The sequence below is a fragment of the Helianthus annuus genome, chromosome 10, assembly GCF_002127325.2.
Source record: "Helianthus annuus cultivar XRQ/B chromosome 10, HanXRQr2.0-SUNRISE, whole genome shotgun sequence".
Taxonomy (NCBI): Eukaryota; Viridiplantae; Streptophyta; class Magnoliopsida; order Asterales; family Asteraceae; genus Helianthus; species Helianthus annuus.
Window position 1 is genome coordinate 146,297,310 of NC_035442.2, and position 26,532 is coordinate 146,323,841.

At 36.0% G+C, this 26,532-nt stretch overlaps 1 protein-coding gene, 1 long non-coding RNA gene and 1 pseudogene across 2 annotated transcripts; 1 reads left to right on the forward strand and 2 right to left on the reverse strand.

Moving 5' to 3' along the window:
* Positions 1-1,302: 1,302 nt before the first annotated feature.
* On the reverse strand, positions 1,303-1,816 carry LOC118483129. Its single transcript, XR_004869632.1, has 3 exons — positions 1,618-1,816; positions 1,470-1,544; positions 1,303-1,319 (listed from the first exon to the last, which is right to left on the reverse strand). It is a non-coding gene; the product is annotated as an uncharacterized LOC118483129 (long non-coding RNA).
* An 8,879-nt stretch (positions 1,817-10,695) lies between these two features.
* Positions 10,696-19,546, reverse strand: LOC110886021 (WRKY transcription factor 6). Its single transcript, XM_022133774.2, has 5 exons — positions 19,232-19,546; positions 19,051-19,149; positions 12,501-12,866; positions 11,524-11,637; positions 10,696-11,434 (listed from the first exon to the last, which is right to left on the reverse strand). The coding sequence occupies exons 1-5, from the start codon at positions 19,517-19,519 to the stop codon at positions 10,841-10,843; spliced, it is 1,461 nt and encodes a 486-aa protein (XP_021989466.1). The 5' UTR covers positions 19,520-19,546; the 3' UTR covers positions 10,696-10,840.
* On the forward strand, positions 14,798-18,554 carry LOC110886022 (annotated as a pseudogene).
* Positions 19,547-26,532: the final 6,986 nt, after the last annotated feature.

Below are 26,532 nucleotides of genomic sequence, written 5' to 3' on the forward strand. Positions count from 1 at the left end.
TTCAAGAACATTTGGAGACCATTGGCGATCCCAAATCTGTTGATTGTTGGAAACGGAAGGAGGAATACTTGTCATTGGTAATGGAGGATGTCACATGTGTAATAAAGGTGGAAGGGACACATATATATATATATATATACATATAAAGACTAGTAGAAAATATTTAATGTTTTTAAACCAAAAAAATACAATTACATTTCTAATACGGGATCATCATCATCATCACCAAGGTTGTTGTCAGTTGTTGTATCTGGTAACACGGAATCATAAAATAGTAAAGCAAGTTGACGTCGCATACGTTCCGCTGTTTTCTGAGTATCTTTATCATCGTTCAACGGTTTTTTATTTATCAACCTATCAAGAAATATGCAAACCCAAACCCCACAGTCTCCCAAAACTCCGGACTGCTGAGGAGCATCGGTTGCATAAATAACTCGGAAAGGGTAAGTTAACGGTAATGGTCTGTGGGCATTGTAACCATGAATTCGTAGCCAGTGGTCAAACACAAAATTTATATAACACACCACATCCGTTCTTTCCTTTTCGAAAGCATTTAAAAAGCTGAAAGAGCAACAAATTAACACAGTTAGTAACATGTATGTTGGAGTACTAATAAGTTAAATCTGCCTAATACCTGTCGTATATCGTTAGCGTGTAATTGAGAAGATTGAAAACGCCTAAAAACCAATGAGCACCTTCTATATACAACGGTACGTAAACCTATATAATTAGTAAGCAAAATATTAAATTAATTCAATACGAAATACATTTATTCAGTAATTAATAAGTTGTCGTTCAACATTACCTCGTCAACAGTATGTATTGATGGAAAAGGGTCAACCTGCCCAGTAAAGTAACCTTTACAGATATGGTCGACGGACGTGTACCGAAAATAATTTTGAAAATATGGGGGTAGAATACTCCACCGATCACTTTCATTTCTTGAATGATACATGTGGATCATCCACCCAAATATATGCTGTCAAACATTATAAAGTTAATTACAATAAAATATACAAAAAAATATAAATTAATTTTTTATTACTTACATCATCGCTTAACCAGCCTTCACCGTCCATGCCCAGCAACGACTCCCAAAATTTTGGACCGACAGAATTCCCAACTATTAGGGAAAGATGTTGACTGCCGCAATTTGGATACCACTGCTTGATAAAATCAATTTGTCTATCCTCGTTTCTTGACCTTTTGGCTTTTATATCTTTCAATCTTTTATAAGCCACATACGGGGATAGCACAGCTGCTGCGGGCTTTACAAGCCTTTCCGATCGTCTCAGTTTGACGATTTCAGGATCCTCATTCTACAACAATTGTATATATGTATTAATTTCACTATCTAAAAAATAATTTCATTAACTTTCATTTACAAAATTAATACTAAATTTTTTTAAATTTATACTAGTAATAAAAATATGATAAGTAATTAAAATAAAAAGATTGGAAAAACTTACAAAATCTTCATTCACCATCGGGCTCATAGAGACGTGGTAGGCATTATCGTAATTGATAAATGAATCGGCAACAGCCTACAAGAAAAGCATGACAGGTAAATTAACAGTTATTGGTGGATATTGTTATTATAAAAAAAATTAACCTTACATTATCACTCTGAGTGTGTGCCTCTTCTTTTGGTGTTCGTACGGTCACCGGAGTCCTGACCGTTTTTTGCTTTGGAGAACATCGATATGATTGAGAAAACTCTCCCATGAACATATTGGTAAGTCTCCGGTTGTTCTCTAGCAGCCTCTCGTCCAAGACTGATTTAAACTTTGAAATCAGGTCATTCTCGTAATTTGATCGAAACGGGGTCGGGGGGGGATCAAAATTCTGTTGTGGAATCTCATCTCGATCCGTTGCCGGATTATAACCTTCATTGGTCCCATCGGGACCAAACAGAGCCCCCATTACAGACGCAAGCTGTTCTTGTGTGACGACACCTGGGGCGGCCTGCATTTCTGGTTGATTTTGACCCGTGAATCCTGTGGGCATTTGAATGGGTATTTCTGTGTGCATTTGAATGGGTATTTCTGTGGCCCTTTCAACCGGATTCTCGCCCGGCATTGCACTGGCATACATCCGACGTTCAGCGTCTAAATAATCTGAACTAGACAAATACCACGCGCTTTGCAACTCATGTTGAGTTGGCAATATAACCAAAGACGGCCTATATTCACGTTTCTGCCAAAATGTTTCAAAAAATCCCCAATTATTAATATATATTAATACAAACAATAAAAAAGTGTATGTTTATTTTTAAAGTATATTTAAAGATAAAATGTATTACGGTTGCAGCTGTTTGTAGCAATGAATTGACACTGCTCCTCATAAACTTCTTGCCTTCTTTCCATCCCAAAAATCTTGGAATCGTCTCACCTTGATACCATTCCCTTGAATTCTTAAAATGAGGAAAAGTCTCCAACACCCACATCTACACAAGAGAATTTATTTAAGGGTTATTTATATTTAATTTTATAAGTTCTCAAAAATAACTATATTCATAAACATTTACGGGTACCTTGAACGGCCACACAAATCCAGCTAAAGAAAAACCTTTAGCTTCATCCATTTTCCGATTGGACAAATTGTATATAGCACTATAAGTACTTTCCCAAAAATAATTACCCCACGGATATTGTCTGAATTCTTCTAAGTTATCCACAAGGTCTAAAATCATATTATCAACTGCATTGGTTTTTTGCCAACCCAAAAAACCTTGACCGATTAGCATTAGAAGACATATCCTCGTGCGGTCAGCATCATCAAAATGGCTAATGTTACCGAACATGTTCATTATTTGGCCAAAATTAACAGTTGATCCAGCTCCAAAGTATTTGTTCCTAAATGAGTTCGGATGGTCTATAGGTGACCAGGAACTGTGCCCAAAACGTAGCCCCGTTATTAAACAAAACTGTTTTGGGGTGAATGTAAATAGCTGCCCTCGTAATTTATACGAAATCCCAATACGGGGAAAAGGCGTCGGTATTTCTAGTTGTGCAACGCCATATAAAAGAAGGCTATCGCATATGGTGCACCTATTATCTAAGAATGGACCGAAACAAGTTTGCCTAATAGCTGTTTCAACCGCCGGAGTCATCACTTCACGCAAATTTTTTAAAACCAACCACTTCTCTCGAACTTTAATAGTTATTTGCTATATAAAAAGAGAAAAAAATTAAAAATAGCATACGAATTCAATTAAAAAACTTATCTTTATTTTATCGGCAAACATTTTACCGGGCACAAAGGGGGGTCCATGAAAGCATCTTGCATCTCTTGGTCGTTTGGTATATTCTCGAAAGCATTCGGCATGTTCTCGTGTCGGTTGAAGTCCATAGTGGGGGCCCACAATTATTGTCGAAGAAGTCAGTGGTCCCGGAAGAGTCAACGATCTTTCGGATGTTGAAAGTTGCGGTCTTCAACTCCTTTGCTTTGCTCCAACGTGGTGAGTTGCTTTGAAAATGAGAAAATGAGGAAACGGCATTGTTGACCCGATTTGAATTTTCGTTGATGTGGGGAATAGTTGTTTATTGGAACACGCGCCGTGAAACGGCTCAACCTGACGCCGGAAACGGCACTACTTGACAGCGGAAACGGCTCGGCCTGAAATCGAAAACGGCTTAAACTGACAGCAAAACGACGCGCCTGAAACGACTTGCTCTAGCAGAGGAAACGGCACGGCGTTGCAGCTGTAACGGCTTGAAGTTGCAGTGCAAACGGCTCGGCCTGTCGGTAACGGCATAAACAAGAAACGGAAACGGCTTGAATATTACTTTATTGAAGCACGTGCCACGAAACGGCTCGGCCAGTTATATGTAACGGCTCGGGCAGTACCTTTATTGAAAGTTGTGATGAAAACTATTAAAAAAACAATTATATAATAAATTATTTTCAAGTTAAATAAGATCAAAAAATTTTCTTAGAACGCCACTCATAGCACTTGAAACAGTCTTAAAACCAATAATGGCTGACAAAAACAACGTATACTGCTCTCAACCAGTTAGTAAATCATCAACGTGGATTCTTAAGAAATGGAGAGCACCCAGACAGTCCGGTGAATCTTCCTCGTCTGAAACGGTCGTGCCGGAAGAAAACAACTTTTTAAATAACCGTCAAAGCTTGCACTTAAAGAGAGCCGGAAGATGGGCAATTCCAGACGACGAATCTGAGAATTGGTCAAAAGATGTTGCAACATTTTACAGTACTGGCGACGCCCCATTCTGTTATTCAGCTGTTTTCACTCGTTATGTGGAGTTGGACAAAACATTTTGGGGTACTTTGTTAGGCTATCGTTGTAATGGCTACCTAACAGCAACGGTAATTTCATTATAAATTTTTTATTATCAAAATTTGCATTTTTTCGTGTTTATTAATATATAAATAATCATTAAACAGCATATTGAGGGATGGACTGGACGACTAATGGCTTGGAGAAAAAGAAATTTACAAAAGGATCCGACGTTAAATTTGCGGTGGACAATTCTCCCACCTCAATTCTATGACACGTTACTACAATCGGTTCCTAAAAGCGTGGTTGGTTATGGAAATGGTAAAGTAAACCCATTTCCTTCCTTTGTTGACGTGGATTTTGTGTTTTTCCCACTGTCGATTGACAATAACGAATGGATGTTAGTACGGTTAGAGTTGGCGTCCCAGGAATTAGTTTTGTACCCGTTTGAAAACTTTTATGGACGAGGAGACAAATTTAGGGCAGTTATTATTCCATGGTTGACGAAGCTTAAGGTGTATTTAACTGGGTTGCTTGTGCATTTGAAGTATTGGAAAAAGACAGGAAAACCAGAATGCTGCATAACTCATGAGCTAAACGATAACTACGTGATTTCTAACAGGTCAATCGTAGGAAATGAAGCTGTCTATCTGTGTATGCTTATGGAGCATCTGGTTACAGACAAACCCATTAACATTACTGGAGACGTTAAGCAAATATGTTTGTCATATAGACGATTCATGGCTGATAAACTGTATTTTTGGCGGTGTTTACCACGGCCAAATGTTGTTAAATAAAAAAACTGTTCTTTGTAATATATTTAATTTAATATTAAATCTTCCCATTTTACCCTTTTCAAACCTATAAATACATACATTACTCCCTCCTATTAAACAACATTCTCATCCCAAAACTTCACACTAACAAAATGGACTCTTGGACCGACGAGGAAGATATTGCTGCTGTCGTTTCGTACATTGCCGCTCGTGAACTGGGCACTTACTCAGTTTCCGATCCTGCTTTCTGGGAGCAGGTTTTCAACAATTTCTGCATTCACCTACAAGAGACGTCCCGAAGCGTCGAGGCGTTGATGACTCGTCTTTCTTTGGTACGCTTTAAATGTACACGTTTTCTAGGAAGGTGCAAAAATGTGAAAAAAAAAAATCCGAACATGGAAGAAGAAGAGATCATACAAGAGGCCCTGCTAGACTATGCAATACTTTACGACGAGGACTTTGAACACCTTTCAGTGTTTGAAATTTTAAAAATCTATCTGTAATTCACGAAAGAAGTTTGTAATATTCTATCGTGCAAGTTAATGTTTGGGCCAAAGAGCCGTTTGTCGATATGCAACGTGCAAAAATTAATTAATATTTTAATTAATTAAACTAATTAATAAAGTTAAATAAAAATAGTAAAAAACGACCCAAAACAAGCTACATAGTTTGGGCCCAAGAACCCACAAAGTTTTAAAACAAATAATTTTAAAATTTATTAATTAATAATTTAATTTATTAAACTAATTTAAGAAAGTAAAATAATAAAAACGGATAAAAAGGGGGTTCTTCTTTAAAGAAACGGCCCCTCCGTGGTTCGAACCTGCGCCCTTTGTGTGAAAGCCAAACATGTTAACCAGTTTATCCTCCTACTCGGAGCTGGTAACAATGTTAACTAATTAATTTTTATACAGTACTTTAAAACGGCCCAGTTGACAATTATTTTGAGTCCACATTTGGGCCAGGTTGGGCTTCACGTTGGGCTTAACGTGACAACTAGTTGCAGTCCACTATTTTAATTAATAAAAACGGATAAAAAGGGGGTTCTTCTTTAAAGAAACGGCCCCTCCGTGGTTCGAACCTGCGCCCTTTATGTGAAAGCAAAACATGTTAACCAGTTTATCCTCCTACTCGGAGCTGGTAACAATGTTAACTAATTTATTTTTATACAGTACTTTAAAACGGCCCAGTTGACAATTATTTTGAGTCCACATTTGGGCCAGGTTGGGCTTCACGTTGGGCTTAACGTGACAACTCGTTGCAGTCCACAATTGGCAGATAAAAAAACTTTTCGTCGCAGTTAACAAAACTTATAACTTTATAACATGCAAAACTTTAGAACATGCAAAACTTTATAACATCCAAAATATTTTTTATATAAATATTAAACATAAACATAAAAACACTAAACAAAACATACTAAAAAAAAACTAAAACCAAATCCTAATAGCCTCCCACTCCGAAACATGCTTGAAATCCTGTCCCTCGTCATGACGATAGTTGATCAGCGCCACCGCCTTCTGATCATCCTCGTCAAGGTCGGGCATCTCTCTCTCCACCCTCTTGAAATACCGGTCAAACCTCTCGCATTCCAACCGGACCACACGAAACCTAGAAGATAAGGCGTCCACGCTTCGGTTATGGTCTGGACCACGAAGCTGTCCAAAAATTTGTTGAACACGGACCCAAAGGCCACCCTGTCCCCGTGGTGGAGGATTGGTCACTGCCTCCTCCCAGGCTTCGCACAAGGCGATGTCGTCAACTTCTGTCCACGAATTTGCCATTTGAACGGATGAACGGAATGTATTGTGGAAATATAAAGAGTGTTAACGGGGACGGCGTGGAGAAATGAGAAGTTTGGGGGGGTTTATATAGTGGGTAATAGGTGTGGAAGTAATAATGGTTAGCCGTTTACATAGGAAGATGGAAAGGCAACGGGTAAAAAGCCTGTTTAAAAAGCCCAAAACAGTTTATTTATTTTTTTTTTCTTTTAAATTGTTACTGTATAGCCCATATAAAAAGCCCAAAGCAGTTTCGTTAACTTGTTAGTGAACAGCCCGTATAAAAAGCCCAAAACAGTTTATTTATTTTTTTCTGTTAACTTGTTAGTGAAAAGCCCAAATAAAAAGCCCAAAGCAGTTTCCTTAACTTGTTAGTGCACAGCCCATATACATAGCCCAACACAGTTATGTATTTTTTTTTTTTTTCGTTAACTTGTTTTGTGAACAACCCATATAAAAAGCCCAAATCATAATTAAAAGTGAACGAAACACATAAACAACCCAAACAAATTTAAAACACATAATTTTTATTGTTAATTATTACAAATCACATAAAAGATATAACATGAAAAAATTACAAACAAAACTTCGTCAAACCGCTAGTAAAGTGATTCAATTTGATCCATAACATGTAAAAATTACAAACAAAATTTCTCATCGGAACCCTTTCTCATAACAGCAGAAACGGGTAGTAGAGAAAAAATCTCGGTCTCCAAGAAAGCAGTCTTCAGATAACTTGACCAAACCACTGCTTAGAACTTAGAACCTCCCCGAGAACAAATTCAAAGTTAGGAGTGAATCAAAACCCTTCTTCTGGAATTCGAGTCAAAACGCTTGTAGCAATGATAAAGATGCGTCTTTTGCTCGATTGTTCCATCCGGACTAACTGGGTAGTTAGATCCGGCATTTCTGAAGAGTAAGACACTCCAATATGATAAGCAATATCAAAACCGAATTTGATAACTAAAGCCAAGGAACACGTCACTAGCAGATACGTGTGATTTCATAAATATTTCTTGCATTTGATACACAAAAACATCTATGCTAATAACATAAAGAAACCAAGATAACATTTTATTTGAGATTTAAGTGTGTTAGATGGATTCATTAAACAAGCACACCAAAAAACAAGTGGGTAAATATATAGTGAGAACATAAGCTCAAACGCCTTGAACAACACGTTGACCCCGGTAACGGCTTTAACAACACGTTGACCCGGCATTAGACAGCTGTACCGGCTTCAATTCAGTTCAAACGCCTTGAGCCAGCTGAAACGGCTCGAACAGTGTGTTGAAACGGCACGGACCTTCTGTAACGGCTTGGCGCCAGCTAAAACGGCTTGGAGCCAGCTAAAACGGCACAAGTAGTTCACGGAAACGGCTCGGATGTCAGCTGTAACGGCTTGGCCAGATCGTACGGAAACGGCTTGGCTATCTCGTAAGAACGTGGCTTGGCTCGTTGAAGGAACATGGCTAAGATCTTTCCACATGAGCCGGTTGTAACGGCTTGGCTAAGATCTTTCCACATTAACAGCCACGTGTCGTTCACAGCTTCCTTCTCAAGCCGTTTCAGGGATTGTCGGACACGTGTCAACCGGGGAGTGGACGGCCGTTAAAAAAAACTCCTGTGCCGTTTCAGGATTTTGAAACGGCTCGGCAAGGGGTGTCCGGTGGCCATTTTCGCAAAGACGGCGTTGCAGTGGCCAATTTGGTGATTTTCCCTTCTTTCTTTCTCTCTCTCTCTCTCTCTCTCTATATATATATATATATATATATATATATATATATATATATATATATATATATATATGTGTGTGTGTATGTATGTGTGTGTGTGTGTTAATGTTTTTGGGTGTTTTTGAGTTTTCTATTTGGGTGGTTATTGAGTGTTTTTAAAGAATGAGTTTTTTTTCTAATGTGGCATCTGACTACGCATGTTATTAGGCGTTTTTTAGTTCTCTTATTGTGGATGGTCTAAAGTGCACTAAATTACACATATACACCTTAAATAATCTTTATTCGTTTTTTTTCATGTGAATTCATTATTATTTGTGTTTATTCGTGTCATAAGTAAATGTGCAGGTCTACAATGGTTTCATGCAGATTCAGCTAAAAATCGGATAGATTATGTAGATGGAGGACTTAGTTGCAGATTTAAAGATTTGAAGAGGCCTGCACACAGTCGTGATGCAGAAACCGGATGAGCAACCAACATTTGAAGACACCCTACAACTGTATGGTTGCATACGGGTGATGTTGATAACCCTTATATTTGCTTATTTAAAGCACGTGACAGCCACGACTTAGAGGATGGAAAGTTTTACCCTCTAATCTACGATTGGGATAAGAAAATAAAGACCTTGGAGGTTGATTACATACATTACATTTAGCTGGAACATGTTGCAGAACCAGAGCCTTAGATTGGAGGTTGATTACGTAACCATCTGTGAAGCTCTCGTTCTAGTCCGGGAAATAGAAGAAGAAGATCCCAAGAAGAATTGATGGGCATACACTAGGGTCTATTCTAACAGGAAAACAACTAACTGAAAACTAAACCCAGAAATAAAAGACAAGTATTTGTGCATTTTTTTAAATTCGTTTATAATCTTTTGATGAAAAATAGGAAACATGACTAAATTACCGACTTGATTCGTCATCAAAAGTGTTGCATTTGAAGTAACGACGCCTTAAGTTTGGTGTTTGAGAAATCAAATGTTTTAGAAATACAGAACTCACACGATGATATTTAGAATTTTTAAAAATGATTAATACCCAAGTATTACACACGCGTAAGCAAGTGTACATACTATCACAGAGTAACTTCTTAAGTCACGTGTAGCGACTTAGACTTCCTCTAAGTTAAGCTATGTGTCCCAACGATGCTAGTGTTTTGAGTGAATCAAGTGATGGTTGCAAGTATTGTATATAAAGAAGCAAGTTTGTATTAATTACAAGATTGTTTACAAAAGAGTTTACAAATACAAATAAGTGTGCCAAGTTTGTATTAATTACAACTGACGTCGATTTAGCAACTAAATGTTGTCCCTTACCCAACCCATTACCCTCGAGTATTTGACAGATATATATCAGGCATATTGGTGATAATATATGATACATTTAAAAATGTATATGTATTATAATTTTAATATCAAAAAATAATTTTGCATTTCATCGTATATAAATACGAATAATGTCATCAAAATATATATTTAAAATGAAAAGTTTATTTTTCAGATAATAAAGCTACAAGAATGAAACATTACTAATAAATATGAATACTTAAAAAGTTTTCGGGTATATATTTCGGGTAAACGGGTATATAGTTTCGGGTAATCGAGTCGGGTATCATCTAGGCCCATACACGTCTCATACCCGCGAAATATTTTTCCATACCCATACCCATTCCGGTACCCGTCAGGTATCAAGTATAGCCGTCCATAATGTTTCGGATTTCGAGTATACCTGTCGAGTTCGGGTATTTTGCCATTTCTACCGCCTAGGGCCTCTGAAATGTTCGAGCCAACCTGACTCAACCCTCTAATACAAGTCTAATTTGACCCATTTCCAACTTTTTTAAGTTCCCATTTTTAATACAAACATTTCACTTCCAATACATCAACTCAAGTCATTTTTTATAAGAAGTTTACACACCCAAATGAACCTAAATATCCGTTGACTGACATACTGATTGAAGTTTACATGGTGACACAATCAATACAGATTTATCAACCATTGTGTTTTGTAAATTGTAACCATTTGGTCTTGTTCAATTCTTTTGTTAAGCCACATATAAATATTTACGCATGTAATTTGTTCAATAATGCTATATTTTGTAGTTTTTATCTTTATACTAAATTCATCCACATAACGAATGACATGAATTATTTATCTTTAAGTATAACAAAAAATATTTTCCATCCAACAGATTTAGAAAAAACGATAAAAAAACAAGAAGAAAAATGTAAGGAACATGTGTGTATTGATAAGGAAACTATTATATAAAGAATTTGATACCACAAGTATTAACCAACTTAATAAACCTCAGTTGCTGACATTACCATTGTTGTCACAGTAGGCAGCATTAACATTTTCATTATTGACGTTCCCAGTAGAGCCGCCACCGTTGCCACCACCCATGATCGACGATATCGCTGTCGCCAGGGCGGCAGTAAAGTTCGGATCTGCCGTGAGGGCAGTTACGGTGTCAGCCAAAGCAGCATGTGGAGGCCCTTGTGGATGAATATTTTGAGACATTTGAAGCCCTGAGAATTTAGACTGATTGTTTAAAGGCTGCCCGAAAAACTGGGGCAATGAGCTCGAGTTCAAAAAGGGTAGTTGGAGTTGATCGCGTTGAAAGTGTAACGGGTTTGGAGTTTGAGTGAGGTCTAGTGTGACTGTTGGAAATGGGGCGGAAGCTGAAATGCTAGTCATGTTAGATGAGTATGGAAAGAGAGTTGTTGATAAATAATTTGAATTCGTGACGCCGTCAGAACTCGGCATGGAACCGGAGAGGAGCATCTGGGCGGCGGAAGAGGTGGTGGAGGCCATCGCCATAGCGGCGGGCGGGAGAGGGTGGTTGTGATTGCCTTCGTAGGTCGTGGTCAAGATTGTTTTATCTTCTGCACATCTTTGTACCTATTTAAACATGTAACACACATACAATTGTTTTAACATTTTATTTTTTTTAAAAGAGTAATATGTTGTTTAAATTTGGAGTAGATTACTTGTTTTCTAACGGGGCATCCGACAGCCATGGTGCACCGGTAATATGCCCGCGGACATGGGTTTCCTTTCGCCATTTTTTGGCCGTATTTCCGCCATTGACATCCATCTGTGATCTAGTAAAGCATACAAATTGTTTTTCAATGAGCCATCATGCAAAAAACTATAAAAATGGACAAAAACGACCAAAACTTGCAATATGAAATAAGGGTTGCAAAAATATACAGCAATGGATAAATCAAATGGTTGCAAATTAGCGATTGTATAAAGCAAATATATGAAATATTAGCTATAAAAACAAATTTGGTCGCTAATTTTGCTGTGAAATTCTGGTCGCAAAATTGGTCAAAACAATATTTTGGTAAACTTGGTAAACGTGATTTCAAGAGTGTTTGTAGGTAGGTGAGTGGATGTTGAGTGAAAGAAGGTATTTTATAAATTGAAATAGCAAAGTTCAATGGCTTCTAACAAGTGACATGCAACGTTGCAAGGTCTGAATTATAGATTAGTGGAATTCACCAAATGTGCAATTAGAAATAACGGACTTTATGTTGGAAAAATCATAAATATTACTCTCTAAATACCATTTCACGTGCCAATGTAAAGTCTTCTGAGTTGAGTTGGTGAAGTCTGCTAACAGACTTGGTAAAGTCCGCTACCCCTATACTTTCTAATTGTGGATTTGGTAAAGTCTACTAACCTAGATTACAGATTTTGTTTGTCACTTGTCAAAAGCCACGGATGTCCACTATCTCAGTTATAAATCCACTCACTGACTCACCCACCTACAAATAATCTTAAAATCTTTGAACCACCCATTTCTAAAAGTTCCAAAAACGGTCAAAAAAATGATTTGCAACTAGGGTTTAATCGATTGTCGAAACTGGTCGCGAAGGGTATTTCGACAGTTTGGCGACCAATTCAACTCTCACAAATACTCATTTTGAAGTAATGAAATAAAGATTTTGAATGTGAATACCACGGAAGCTTCTGATCGAGCTCGAACAGAAACCCTAGCTCTCCGAATAGTTGCTTCATTAGATTGCTCTATCTCTTCAACATCCCGATTATCATTTTTCAAACAATTCAACCTCTGATCCTTATCGAACGATCGTGAATGTTCATCATTCTCAGCTGCTAAACCAAGATCCATAACCGACCTTGGTGCGGGCATACAACCTTTCCCATTAACATCTTCTTTACAGTTTCTTTCGCCTTTCTGCTGCATCATCGTCGCAATATGCATCTCAAGTATGTTGTAATCGATTATCATTTTATTCAACACCTCTTTCAACTGTTGATTCTCTCCACACATTCTCTCAAATTCAGCTTTAGCAGTAGCTAACTATACAACAAAGATTCAGTAAATCCATTATGATCAGTTTAAACAAATCATCATCACTACAAGAAATTAGGGTGTTTACCCACACATAATTTACCTACACATGTACATGTGTGGGTATTTACCTACACATGTTTGTATATGTGTGGGTAATGGTTGATAATATATCTTCATAATGATTAACACTTAATATGTGTTGGTAATGAATTTTAGCCACACTTGGTGTTGGTGGGAAAATTTCCCCCCAAAATTTGCAATCGATTAAATATTAAATTACCTACACATGTGGCAAATTTTCTTCATGTGTAGGTAAATTATCTACACATACGTAAAAAACTAATATATGTGTAGGTAAATGATTATGTTTGTCAACACATAATTGTTTTTTAAAAATATGTAGATAAACTAAGTTAATATGTATTTATTTTATTTTTTTTAAATGACGTGGCAAATTAAATGCCTACACATGTTTAAATGTACAATATGTGTAGATATTAGATATATATAAAATAAGTAAATATATATTTTTTGATGACGTGGCAAAACAAATATCTACACATATTTAGAAATGTACAATATGTGTAGATATTGAATGCATATAAAATACATATTTAAATCTTTTTTATAAGGTGATGTGGCAAAACAAATACCTACACATATTTAGAAATATACAATATGTATATATATTGGATACATATAAAATAACTTATGAGGGCTCCAAGCTCCATTTAAAGCTCAAGCTTGGTTTCTTGGTAATTTTTCAAGTCAGGCTCCGACTTGGCTTCTATTTGATTTATTAATTTATATTAAATTAATTATAATTATATATTTTTCAAACTTTTATATATAATATAATATATATACATATATATTACTAAATATAACATTTCACTTAGATCTTATCTTTGGTACCGGACGGGAATTGATAATACTACCCTTCATCCACATGGCAGACTTTGGTTGGTACATGTTTGATACAACCTTTTTTGTTTCTCTCGAAGAGAAAGTGGCGTGCTTAGGATTGATCGTAATAAGCACAACCGATACGAAATTTTATGGAGTCGTAATGGTGGTGTGATAGGTGCACGATGATCCAGTAGTAACAACATCAGTGACAGCTTGCTGCCTTGCTCTGGCAGTGATGGTAGGCACTGTCATGCTGACCATAGACGACAACGAGTGATTCGGCAATCAAATTCGACGAATTGACGACATCCACTACAAGAAATATCTCCTTTAGGGACGACTTCTTTAGAGGGGACAAGAGCAATTAGGGGTGATAAATTCAGTCGCGACCAAAAAACATGACACGAACCTAACACGAAATTTGCGTGTTAAGTTTAATATAAACGGGTTCGGGTCAGTTTCAAGTTGAACCTGTTTAGGTTAACGGGGGTCAGGTTGGCGGGTTGACCTGTTTAATACATTTATATTATATTATATTATATTATATTTTTGTACAATATGTTTTATGCCATAAATAAATGAGGTGTGTATTTTATGTTATAAGTATAATTTAAAAAGAGAAATTAGGATAAGATTTTATAATTCAAATATAATTGTATTATATACATTTATGTTTTTTTAAGTAAAATTTTATTTTAATATTCTAATTTCAAATAAAAAAAAATAAAAATTAAAAAGTTCGGGTTGAACGTACCGTGTTCGGGTCAACCCACAAAATTTTGTGTCGTGTTAGGATTCATATGATTGAGACGATTTTCGAGTTCGGGTTAGACCCGTCAACCCGACCTGTTTATCACCCCTAAAAGCAATAGGGCCGACATGGGTTGATCCATGTGCACTTTTAATATAACCATTGATAAGTGATACGATCCACCGGCCAGGCTTCTATCTTACGTAGACTTTAATACCTAAAAAAAGGCGGGCTATTTCCCTCCCTCACCTTTGCTTTTCTCCCCTCAAAACCCCAATTACACCAAAAAAAAAACTCCCACAGGTACTTGGAAACAATTTCTCCCCCACGTCGCTCTGAAACCTCTTCAAAACCCCCCCACACCCTCTCTCACTTTCTCTTACTACATGTTTAAAGTGGTGACGACTAGGGTTTTCGGGAGATTCGCGCTCTAATTACTCTCCATCGTCTTCAAATCTGTAAGTAAAGTTCCGATTTTTGGATTCGTTTCTTGGTTCTGGATCCATTGATTGTTTTCTCAATCGTTTTCGTTGAAGAAATTGATTTCAGATCTCTTGGGGTTTCGTTTGTCGGTATTTTCGATTTGTTTTTGCTATTGTTTTTATAGATACACATCGAGTAAACATCATGATCTGAGCTATCTGTTTGTTTGATTTTGATGCTTGATTTTGTTGTTGTTGTTGTAAGTTTATATATTTTCTGGGTGGGTTTTATGATGCATCTTGAATGAAGTTGTGTAATGTTATAAAAACCTAAACCTTCAGTGTTTGTGTGGGTGAATCGGTGTGGTGGGTGTGAATTTGGGATAAATTTAATGAATTTGAATTGGGTTTTCTCGATAAATGTAAAAGCTTTTATCTTTTTTTATTTATTTTTTTAGTGGGAGCGGCTAGGTAAAGAAAACCCTAAGACGATGGGTATGGGGCTTGGGTTGGGGCGTGGGTTGGCTGAAAACGCCCAAGCCACCACCCCGGGGGCTTGGGTTTGGGCGTGGCCCCATTGGCGTGGGTTTGAAGCCGGGCGTGGGGCGGGCTAGTAAGTGACATGGCAGGCTCTCAATGGCCAAACCAAACTCATGCCCCCAACCCAAGCCCCACCATACCCCATGGGTGTGGGTTTGAGTGGTGGGGGGCTCCCATTCCACGTGTCAACAAATGCCCCAACCCAAGCCCAACCCAAGCCCAACCCAAGCCCCACCATACCCCACGACCTAATTGATGGGTAACTTGATGCATTTTGTTATCTATGTTGGTGTTTTTTGTCTCTACTTAGCTGTGTAACAGTGTATCTATTGTTGTAGATACAGATTTAATTTTCTAGCTTACCATATATATTTTGCTTTGATGATAGGGTTTGTTTATTGGAAATTTAATGTTAAGTTTTGGAGTTTTTTTATTATGTTTAGCAATTAGTAAATGAGTTTAACATATAATTACAGTTTAAATACATGGGTTGGGTGTATGATTAGTGAGAAGTCTATGGTTTTCTTGACTCATAGGGTTCCAAAAAATGTATGCTATATAGGTGTTGTACACGTGATAGGTCAGTTGGTTTTGCCCTCTTATTACTAATTATTTGTTTCTGACATATATAAGATACAAGAATTAACTTGTTTTTTTCTTGTAAACATGGACACAGGGTCGAGCCAGATAATTGCACAATACTACCAGTTTATACGGCTTGGCTTCGAGGTAACCACCATACACGCTTGACCTTTTGTATCATGTTATGGTTTGTTCGGTGTGAGGTGTAGATGTTGCAAAATGCTCTGGGTCATAATGGATAATTTTTTTAGTAAGTGTTGAAAAGGTGTGTTACCAAGTTTTGGTAATTGATCAAACATTTGGGTAACAAAGTTTTTCAAATGTAAATTTAATTAAACAAGTTGGGTAAGGGTGCCCCCAACGCTTTCCTTGTCCATATTTTGAATTTTTAAAGGGGTTACTTAAATGTTGTTTTTTTGTTTTTGTTTTTTTTTTCTTGTGCCTCTAAATAATGAACGTATTATGTAAGATTATAAAGGGTGCTACCCCACTCCTCTCACATACTTACGGGTTTGGGGGAGGGGGGGTACATTTAGATCAAGCCCCCTCCCCTACTAGTTGTAGTGTACCCCCCTCACATACTTACGGGTGGGGCCCACACTTTTTCTTCTCTCAAGTGAGGGGGGTGCATTTAGAACAATCCTTATAAAATTGACAATGTTAGCATACAAATCAGAATTTTTTAAGTTAGGTTGTTTTAAACATTTGAAACACTCAAGAGTGACTTTCAACATGTTTGACCAAATATAACCCGTTTCCTTTATAGGTATTAAGTGTTTATTCGTTTTTATTCTCACTAGTTGGAGATACGTTATAACCCAAACTAACGACTTCTATGTAAACTAATCAAACTTGTCACCACGATGCACATTTTTGGACCAGTGCACTTTGCAACTCTGTGTTCTCACTTTTAGGTTTTGATTTAATTACTAGGGTTACATGGATGTCATGAAGAACTGTAACGAAAATGTAATGGTGCTTAAAGGACTAGAAAAGACGGGGCGGTTTAATATAATCTCCAAAGACATCGGGGTCTCTTTACTTGCGTTTTCTCTTAAAGACAGTTCAAGTTACACTGTGTTTCATATATCAAAGTCTCTACGGCGATTCGGGTGGGTCACTCCTGCATACACTATGCCACCTGATGTGCAACATATATCTGTTCTTCGAGTTGTGATACGTGAAGATTTCAGCCATAGTCTCGCAGATAGACTTATAGCGGATATCGTCAGAGTGGTTAACGAGATGGAAGCTGCACATTCCACTGACAACACGAGAAATGCAAATATTAGTTTCCTATCAACTATTTCAAAGGTCTTTGTGTTTGGATGTTTCAAATTAGGGTTTCTATGATTCTTCATGATCTGCCATATTCAGATGAAAAAACCGGCAGAGTACACGCTGCTAGAAGGTTTTAACATTCACTAATTAGTCATAGCTGTTTTTGTTACAGTACATGCATATATAATTTGATGTCTTCTTTTGACAGGCTATTTGAATATCTATCCGAAAATTCACTTAATTTCCCTGTTCTTCACCACATAACATTCCCAAAGGGTATTCCAAGGTAATAAAATAATTATTTCTTCTTTTTACAATTATTTGTTAGTTTAAATCTGTTTTGTTTACTGTCAGGGATGATTTGGTGATTAAAGCGGGTGCAAATGTCGGTGCGCTTTTAGTTGACGGACTTGGAGACTGTATCTTATTAGAAGCATTGGATCAAGATTTTGAATTTCTCAGGGATACATCTTTCAGTTTGCTACAAGGATGAAGGATGCGAAACACTAAGACGGTAGGGAAATAGCATATTTGTTTTTTTGCTGGTAGGTTATATATTTGTCGCGGCTCAGTTTTGAATTTGAATACAGGAATATGTCTCTTGCCCTTCTTGTGGTAGAACTCTGTTTGATCTTCAAGTGATAAGTGCAGAAATTAGAGAAAAAACATCACATTTGCCTGGTGTTTCGGTAATCACTAAGTTCCTTGTAATATACTTGACTTTGTAATACATCTCGCTTACTTTTGTCCTTTTATGGCAGATTGCAATCATGGATGGTTGCATAGTAAATGGACCAGGGGAGATGGCCGATGCAGATTTTGGATACGTCGGTGGTGCTCCTGGAAAGATTGATCTTTATGTTGGAAAGGTACACGACTTTTATAATTTACACCTGAGCTGAGTTCAATTTGCGCATTTTCTAATGATGTGTATATGCTTATAGACGGTGGTACAAAGAGGAATTGCAATGAAGAATGCAACGGATGCATTGACTCAACTGATCAAAAGATAACGGATGTTGGGTGGATCCTCCCGCGGATGAGTAAGACGTTGATTCAAGAACATTTAAGGTTATTGTATTAAATAAAATAGTGATGATACTGGAAAGTGTTATGACATACTGTAGGTGTCAACTATATTAATGTTTTATCATTTAGAAATTGGCACTTTGTTTCATGTATTAGTTAATGGTGACGTTTGTGACATTATGTATGATTTTAATGCCTTTTAGTTTACATTTGTTTCAACACATATTAAGATCAATACCAACACATCTTCAACATTTACCTACACATAATATTACTTTTACCTACATATAAAATTACTTTTACCTACACATATATTTATGCCACGTCATCCGCCATGTCGGATGCCATGTCACCTGCCACGTCGGATGCCACGTCACATGCCACGTCAAATGCCTCGTCACTTGCCACGTCAAATGCCTTCTAAACAAATTGTTGTACTTTTAACCACACATATAAATGCCTTTTAGCCACACATATATGTGTAGGTATAGCTTGCTATATACCTACACATAACTTATGTGTGGGTAATAGCCTATATCCACAGTCACGAGTCTACACATCATTACACTTAATTTATGTGTAGGTAAAGACAACAACCAACACACTATATGCTTTTTCCTACACATATTTTGTGTTGGTAAAGCACCAAATTTCTTGTAGTGCATGAATTAAGTACCTCATGTTTAGTTTGTTTATCCTCAGAATTTGGAGACACACCATCGTCAATCACGGACTGATCACTGCTTGTGTTTCCGGTGAGAAGATGCAAGCCTGTCTATAAGTCAACGCTCTAATTCAATAAACCCAACAAACAAAAAGATAAGATAAGATATATTGTTATTATATAACCAACTTACATTGATATTGATATCCAAATCGACAGTAGAGTCTTTATGAAGATCATAATTGTCAGATATTGGCAGATCATGTTTCTTATCGTTGAAAAAATCTACTTCTTTAATAAGTTTGTGATCAAAAGTGTCGGGTTGATCATAAAGGGTGGTTGCTTCGAAATGAGTGGTGGTAGATGGTGGTGAGAGTGAAGACGACGACGTATTGTGGCCGGTGAACACCATGGGTAGCGGTGAGATGGAGGGTGTGATGTGATCTGATTCAAAGAAGAGTCCAGTAGGTGGCGTGGCCATTTATGAAGAAAAGAAGGAGTGGACTACGGCTATAAAATAGGAAATTGAGACTGAAGACCTTGCGTGTGTTTTTTTTCTTTTTTTAAGTTTTTTTTTAATCAAAGGATTTTTTTTTTATTTTTATTTTTTTTTTGGGTTTATTCCGCAATGCAGACGTAAGAAACAGCTTGTACTTCTACTGTCTAGTACTACAAAATCAACTTGATGTATGGTAGGGGTGTGCAAAAAACCGAATTAACCGAACCATAACCGAATTAACCGACAAAACCGAACCCAAAAAACCGAACCAAATAAAAAACCGGCGGGTCGGTTAATGGTTTTTTTTGAAAACCGAAAGTAGCGGGTCGGTTATGGTTATCATTTTTTCTATACCCACCATAACCGAACCGAACCGACATGTAATAAATCTTTGTAGGATTTAGGACTTTCACCATATTTTTAATCTTTGATGTATTTGACTAAAGATTTTTAGTACTTATGGGTTTTTTCATATCATTTTATGGTTTTGGTTGAATGTTTATTTGAATTTATGAAATGTATCATATCACTTTATTTGAATATTCGATAATAATAATAATAGGTATTAATATTATAGATTATATATATTTTTTTTAATACTATGTAATATACTAATATATACAAATATGCAATAACAATTTATTCCATGTTAAAAAAAATTAAACTATTTTTAGCTAAGCTAAATACACGGTTAACCACCCATAACCGACCCGCTATAACCATTAAAACCGAATAACCATAACCACCATAACCGATCGGTTATGGTTATGGTTATCCAATAACCGACATCACGGTTATGGTTATGGTTTTTGGTGAAAACCGACCCAAACCGACCCATGCACACCCCTAATGTATGGGATATTTTTTATTTTTTTCCTAGTCCTGTTAGATATAATTAAATACGTAATAACGATTTTATATTATGAATTTATGAATCCAAGTGTGAACTTTTATATTATATTAAAAGAAAAGTTTAGATCTACTGAACTCAAAAGCCATCTTTAGGTTTGAAAATGTATCGAGTAAACTAGTTTTTAAGTCATCATTTGGGTAATGTTCATTTAAAGATGAAAGTATGTAATTGTGCATTAAAAATGAATTTTTCTAAAAGATAATTGTAAGACTTGATTTCCTTCTCATTAATCTTCACCTTAAATAATAATACACAGTTTGTATCCTATGTACATATAGAAGTTTGTTACAAATAGGAAACATAAATCAATTACAATTACAAAGATATGTGCTATCATATTTTATATTATACCCTGCAGTTGAAATGGAAGGTTATGAACGTTGACTCGTTGAGACTGGAACTACAACAACAAGAACAACCATACCCAGTAAATCCCACAAATAGCAACGCTACTTATAGGGTCTGGGGAGGGTGGGATGTAGACAGACCTTGCCTCTATCCCTATGGATAGAGAGAATGCTTCCAGAGAGACCCTCGGCTCAAAAACGAACAACATACTAACACACCAAGTCAAAGAATATAGGAATAAAAAGTCCAATACCAAGAAAATGATCAGAGTGACACAATATAATGTAAATCATGTATAATAGCATATAGCATCATTTGGGCATACACACAAGAAGGCAATCACCGGTAAAGTAACATAAAGAATAAGAAAAACCTATGTCCCTTAAATACACCTAAGACCTTACTGGAATATCCTCTAGAAGTCCTTAACCCTAATCTTACGCCTACACGAAGTCCTATCTTGGACCATGTCCTCAGAAATCTTTAAATAGTATGCGCGGAAAACTTTTGTTGAAATAGTATGCGCGAAAAACTTTTGTTGAAAATGTCAGCAATCTGTTAGCAAGAGAGATCCTGAAGAATCCAAACTTTACCATGAGCAACTTTCTCTCTAACAAAATGTGTATCCATCTCAATATGCTTGGTTCGTTGATGTTGAACCGGATTCCCTGCTAAGTATATAACATTGATATTGTCGCAGAACACAATCGAAGCCCGTTGTAAGGGGTGACGAATTTTCCGCTAGTAAGTTGCACAACCAACATATTTCAGAAACAACAGTACCGACCCCTCAGTATATGCCTTAGCACTAGAACGGGATAGGGTAGTATGCCATTTAGAGGACCATGATAACATGTTGCCACACAAGTAAATACAATATCTAGACATGGATCGAGACAACCGGCCCTATTTGTATCAGTGTAGGAGACGAGAGCCGTGATGGGATACTGTAAAATAGTAAGCCTATAAAAGAGTTCCCTGGACATATCGGAAAATGTGTTTGAGTGCATCCGTGGTCAATCCATGGAGAACGCATATGCATGAAGAATGTTGCACTAGATAGGTTAGATCCGTTATAGTAAAAGTTGGACAGTGTAGAGCTCCTACAAGACTTCCATAGTAAGTAGAGTCATCTAGTAACTCCCAAGTTTGAATTACTCAGTTTGTGATTAGTGTCGACTAAAGTAAGTGATGGCCTTGCGGGAGGTCCTCGCTACATGGTCCAAAATATCTTCAATATATTTATGCTGGGATAAGAATAAAGAGTTACCCTTTCGTGTGACCCGCTCCCCAAAAATAACTAAGAGGGCCCAAATCCTTCATGGCAAACTCCTCAGCTAGGAAGGACATAAGGTGCCAACGAAGGTCTTCCGAAGAAGCAATGAGAACAATATCATCGACATATAAGAGAACATAAGCCATGCCTTTTCCTTGGTTGTAAATTAACAAAGAGCGATCACATTTGCCATAAGTAAACCCCAAAGTTGTGACATACTCAATAAACATGTGTAACCATGCTTGCGGTAGTTGTTTGAGACCATACAGGGATCGTTTGAAAAGACACGATATCCAAAAATTGGGAGTCATGGAAACCCGGTGGCTAATGAATGTAGATTATAGCTAAATGAGTCCAAGCTATTTAGGGTGAGAACTAACAGCTGTGCACACATAGGGGAAATATGCATTATGAAAAAGTTTCATAAGGGTGAAATGGGTGGTCACCTCATGGGAAGAGGTAAACTTTCCACCCACCCAAATATCTATTGACATGTCAACTCTCCTCTCTAAGTCTCCTCTTGCCCAAAAACATAAGGGGTGGTCACCTCTCTTGGGTAGAGGTAAACTTTTTTTTTTTTATAAATGAGTAATTGGTCAATTTCGTTTAAGTTGAGTTTATTTAAATTGGAGTTGAGCATGAATGAAAGTGTCGTCATTTTCTGGAGCGAAATTCCATCTTATTTCTGTTTCTATTATTAAACAAACTGTGATTCAAATGGCTAAACCAACATAAACAAGATCTGTAATTGCATTCACATTTTACTTGATCTGCATAATGCAAATTATTCACCAAAAGCACATTTCTTCCAGAACCCATTATCTGCATAATGCAAATTATTCACCAAAGTGGAGACAATTTGCCTCCTCCAACGGTCACAAAGCCCACAACAGTCAAATACATCATGCGTTGATTAGTCACCGATTTTCTTATCACCGCGCGGTAAACTCGATGACGGCGACGGTGTTGCCAAGCGGAGAACACAGTCACCGATCTCTTTCCCGCACCCACCCTGTTCCCCCTAACATACTATTTCATATCACCAACTAAAGAAACATCTCATGAAAGATACCCACCCTCTCTCTCTTCATGACTCACCCTATGATTCCTTTCCTCATGACCCACCCTATGATTCCTCTCCTCTATTTATGTATGAACCATCCGTGTAAACGGACTTTCACGTGAGAATCATCAAAGTTCCTCGTCGCCTTCTTCTCTAGCTTAGTGTCAGGTTAGTCCACGGACGTATTCGAAGTTGCCATTATTCAACCAGATATAACTTAAAGTAGTGTATGTATTTTAAGTGTAATCAGCCTAGTATGTTTGATGTTAAATTATTTATTAAGTAAATATGATGAATGTAAATCTACAAAGTACATATTATTTACAATTTTTACATGTTCCAAGTTGGTTCTTGAAATAAAAAAATAAAAAAAATAAAAACATATATTACAAACCCTTTCCAAAAATTTATGAATTTAAATAAAAGATGACAACAACCATGATACTCTTATATCGTATAGAATGATGAAAACCAAAAGATATACATAATTACTAATAGAGAATACAGTAAGAATAATTGCAACTGAAATGTATTCTAGTTATATCTTCTTATTATGATAGACGTAATTACACCAAACCCAACTTATAAATTTTATCTGATAATATCATGCTTGAATCATCATAATATATAGCCGACAACTTTTCTTTCATCGACGAAAGTTGGTCAAGTGATAAGAAAAATATCTATTGGATAAACATGATCTTTCATATGACGAACATCAATCAAAATCAAACATGAACATGCAAATTCTCCATTTAAGACAAATGAAATGTCACGCTTTCTATCTGACTTTATGGATATTGTTTTGAAAAAAGTCCACTTTATGGGAGAAATAAAATGCGGATGGAAATTATAATTATAATCTTATTATATAATAGATACGTGTAGAAATTAATAATTAATAATTTAAGATAAAAGATAAGTGTATTCTAATACGTGATAACAAAGACTTGATATACCTAATTCTCATCAATTATAGATTTCACTATCCACCTACAACTTGTGTGCATGCGTATGTATGGGAGTTAAGAATAATTAATTCGCAAAGGAAACAAATGTTGGCCCATTGATTTTGACTTTTAAAGATGGACTTAATAATTTGTTTATGTTCAATCAAATCACATGAAGTGTTTCTTCTATGGTGTATACATAACGTATTGAGTCTAATTGATTTTTGTTTAATCAAGTCATGTCTTCTAGATATAATAATGCATAGCAATCTTTCTCGTGTGTGAAAAGTTTGAATGAGGATGCCAATCACATAATTTTCTCGTATGTTTTCTACATTTTTTGTATATTACTGTGAAGGTAAGATGGATGGACTTTGTTATGTTATACTATATGTGTCTGTATTTTGTTATGATTTAAAATTAAAATAATATATAATAGAACACACTTATAGTATCGAACTATTAGTGTGTGAACAACCCGAAGAAATTTGAAGAGTGAAATAATTTATATGATAGCTTTCACCTGCTCGTCAAACGAATTTTCCAACATGTATATGTTTAAGAATTAATCTAGTTATTCTCGTGAGAATAGAAGATTCCAACCATGGGTGGACTCACATAGAGTGGGTCAGGGTCTCCGGACCCCAATGTTTTTAAAAAAAAAAAAATAGATTCGGTATATTCAATTGTATAAGATCTCCATAAATACAATTAGGTGGACAACATAAAAATTGGTGTAAATCTAGTGTAGTGGTAAATCACTCTCTTTACCAACAAGAGATCATGGGTTCAATCCTTGTAAAGCTTCTTTTTCCTTTTTTTTTTAAATCTAGTTCAAACCTCGCTATGACCCGACCCGAACAAGCACTGACCAGAAAATTTTAAGTTTTGTTATGAAAATTTGGAACACCGAAAAAATGGACCCTATTGAAAAAAAATCATAGGTCCGCTACTGATTCCTTCCAACATATATATGTTAAAGAATTGATCTAGTAATTCTCGTGAGAATAGAAGGATATTGTTCTCTTATGTCCCGGATTAAAAAAAAAAGTAGATTTATAACAATAAAGTTTTAAAAATGCCTTCCAAAACTTAAGCCAAAAATATATACATATATATACAAGGCCGGACCCACATTGAGCGGGCCGAGGTCCCCCTACCCCAATGTTTTTAAATAAATTAGTAGATTCGGTTTATTAAATTTTATAATGACCTCATAAATATAATTAGGCGGACACCATAAAATAATAGGGAAGTTGGTGTAGTGGTAAACCCTCATCTTTACCAACAAGACGTCATGAGTTCAATCTTTGTATAGCTTGTTTGTTCTGTTTTTTTTAATCTAATTCAAAGCTAGGGTAACTGATTTTTTTTTAGTTTTATAACTTGAATTTTGTTGGTTGTCTATTTGTTTAAGGATTTGTTACTATGAATATTAAGTTAAGAAATTAGAATGACATCGTATTTTTATTGTGTGTTTTTTAATAAGTAATAATTATATATTTTTGTTATATGTTCCTTGTTCTGACCTGACCTAACGAGGATCGACCCGAAAAATTTAACATTTTATTGTGAAAATTTTGAACATCAAAAAAATGAACCTCACTAGAAAAAAAATCCTAGTTCCGTTACTATACGTGTATAACTACGAAAACTAGCCTTTTAGACTTTTAGTCCAACCTTGTACTATTTCTTAAAGGTGGTCCACTCGATTATTTTCTATAATGCATTTTATATATAAAATATTTATATTTTATTGTTTCATCATAATATATTAATATTAATTTATATTCTCTAGCGTATTATCTCAATAACTTACAAGGTTATAATTGGTGAACTTCAGGGGCTGCGAAATTTAATTTACATCTAATCTAACTTATAATAAAAGACTCCAAATAATGCCACATGGCATTCTCTCCTTCATCCTCATAAATTTTATTTATAACTATTTAATAAATTTCTTTTTGATATTAATATTAATAACTAATATAGATATCATTTATTTTTGTTCTTATCTTTATCCAAGATTAATAAATAACTTCAAGTTTGCAATTTAGATCCTTTATATTTTTACTTTTAACCTAAAGTTTTTCATCTTTTCCAATTTAATTCCAACTCTTTCTTATTTTCAATCTTGGTCCACCATATTTATCATTTTTCCCAAGTTTTTCGTTTCATTCTAAATTTTGAGAGTTAATGCACCGCAACGTGCGTGTGGGGTTCAACATTTTTTCGTATATTTTTTCCGTTTAACTGGTCTGTCGCAGCACATCTATTTTTCTCCGTTTAACAAGTTCGACCAACGCGCGTCCTGGATTGACTAGGTAATTTTTTCCTATGTTTTACGTTTCGGTTTAATTTCTCTGCAACGAGCGTTCGTGATTCAAAGATTTTACTTCTGCTTTTCGCTCGGCGTTATTTTTTTCGTTTTTATTTAATTTGTTT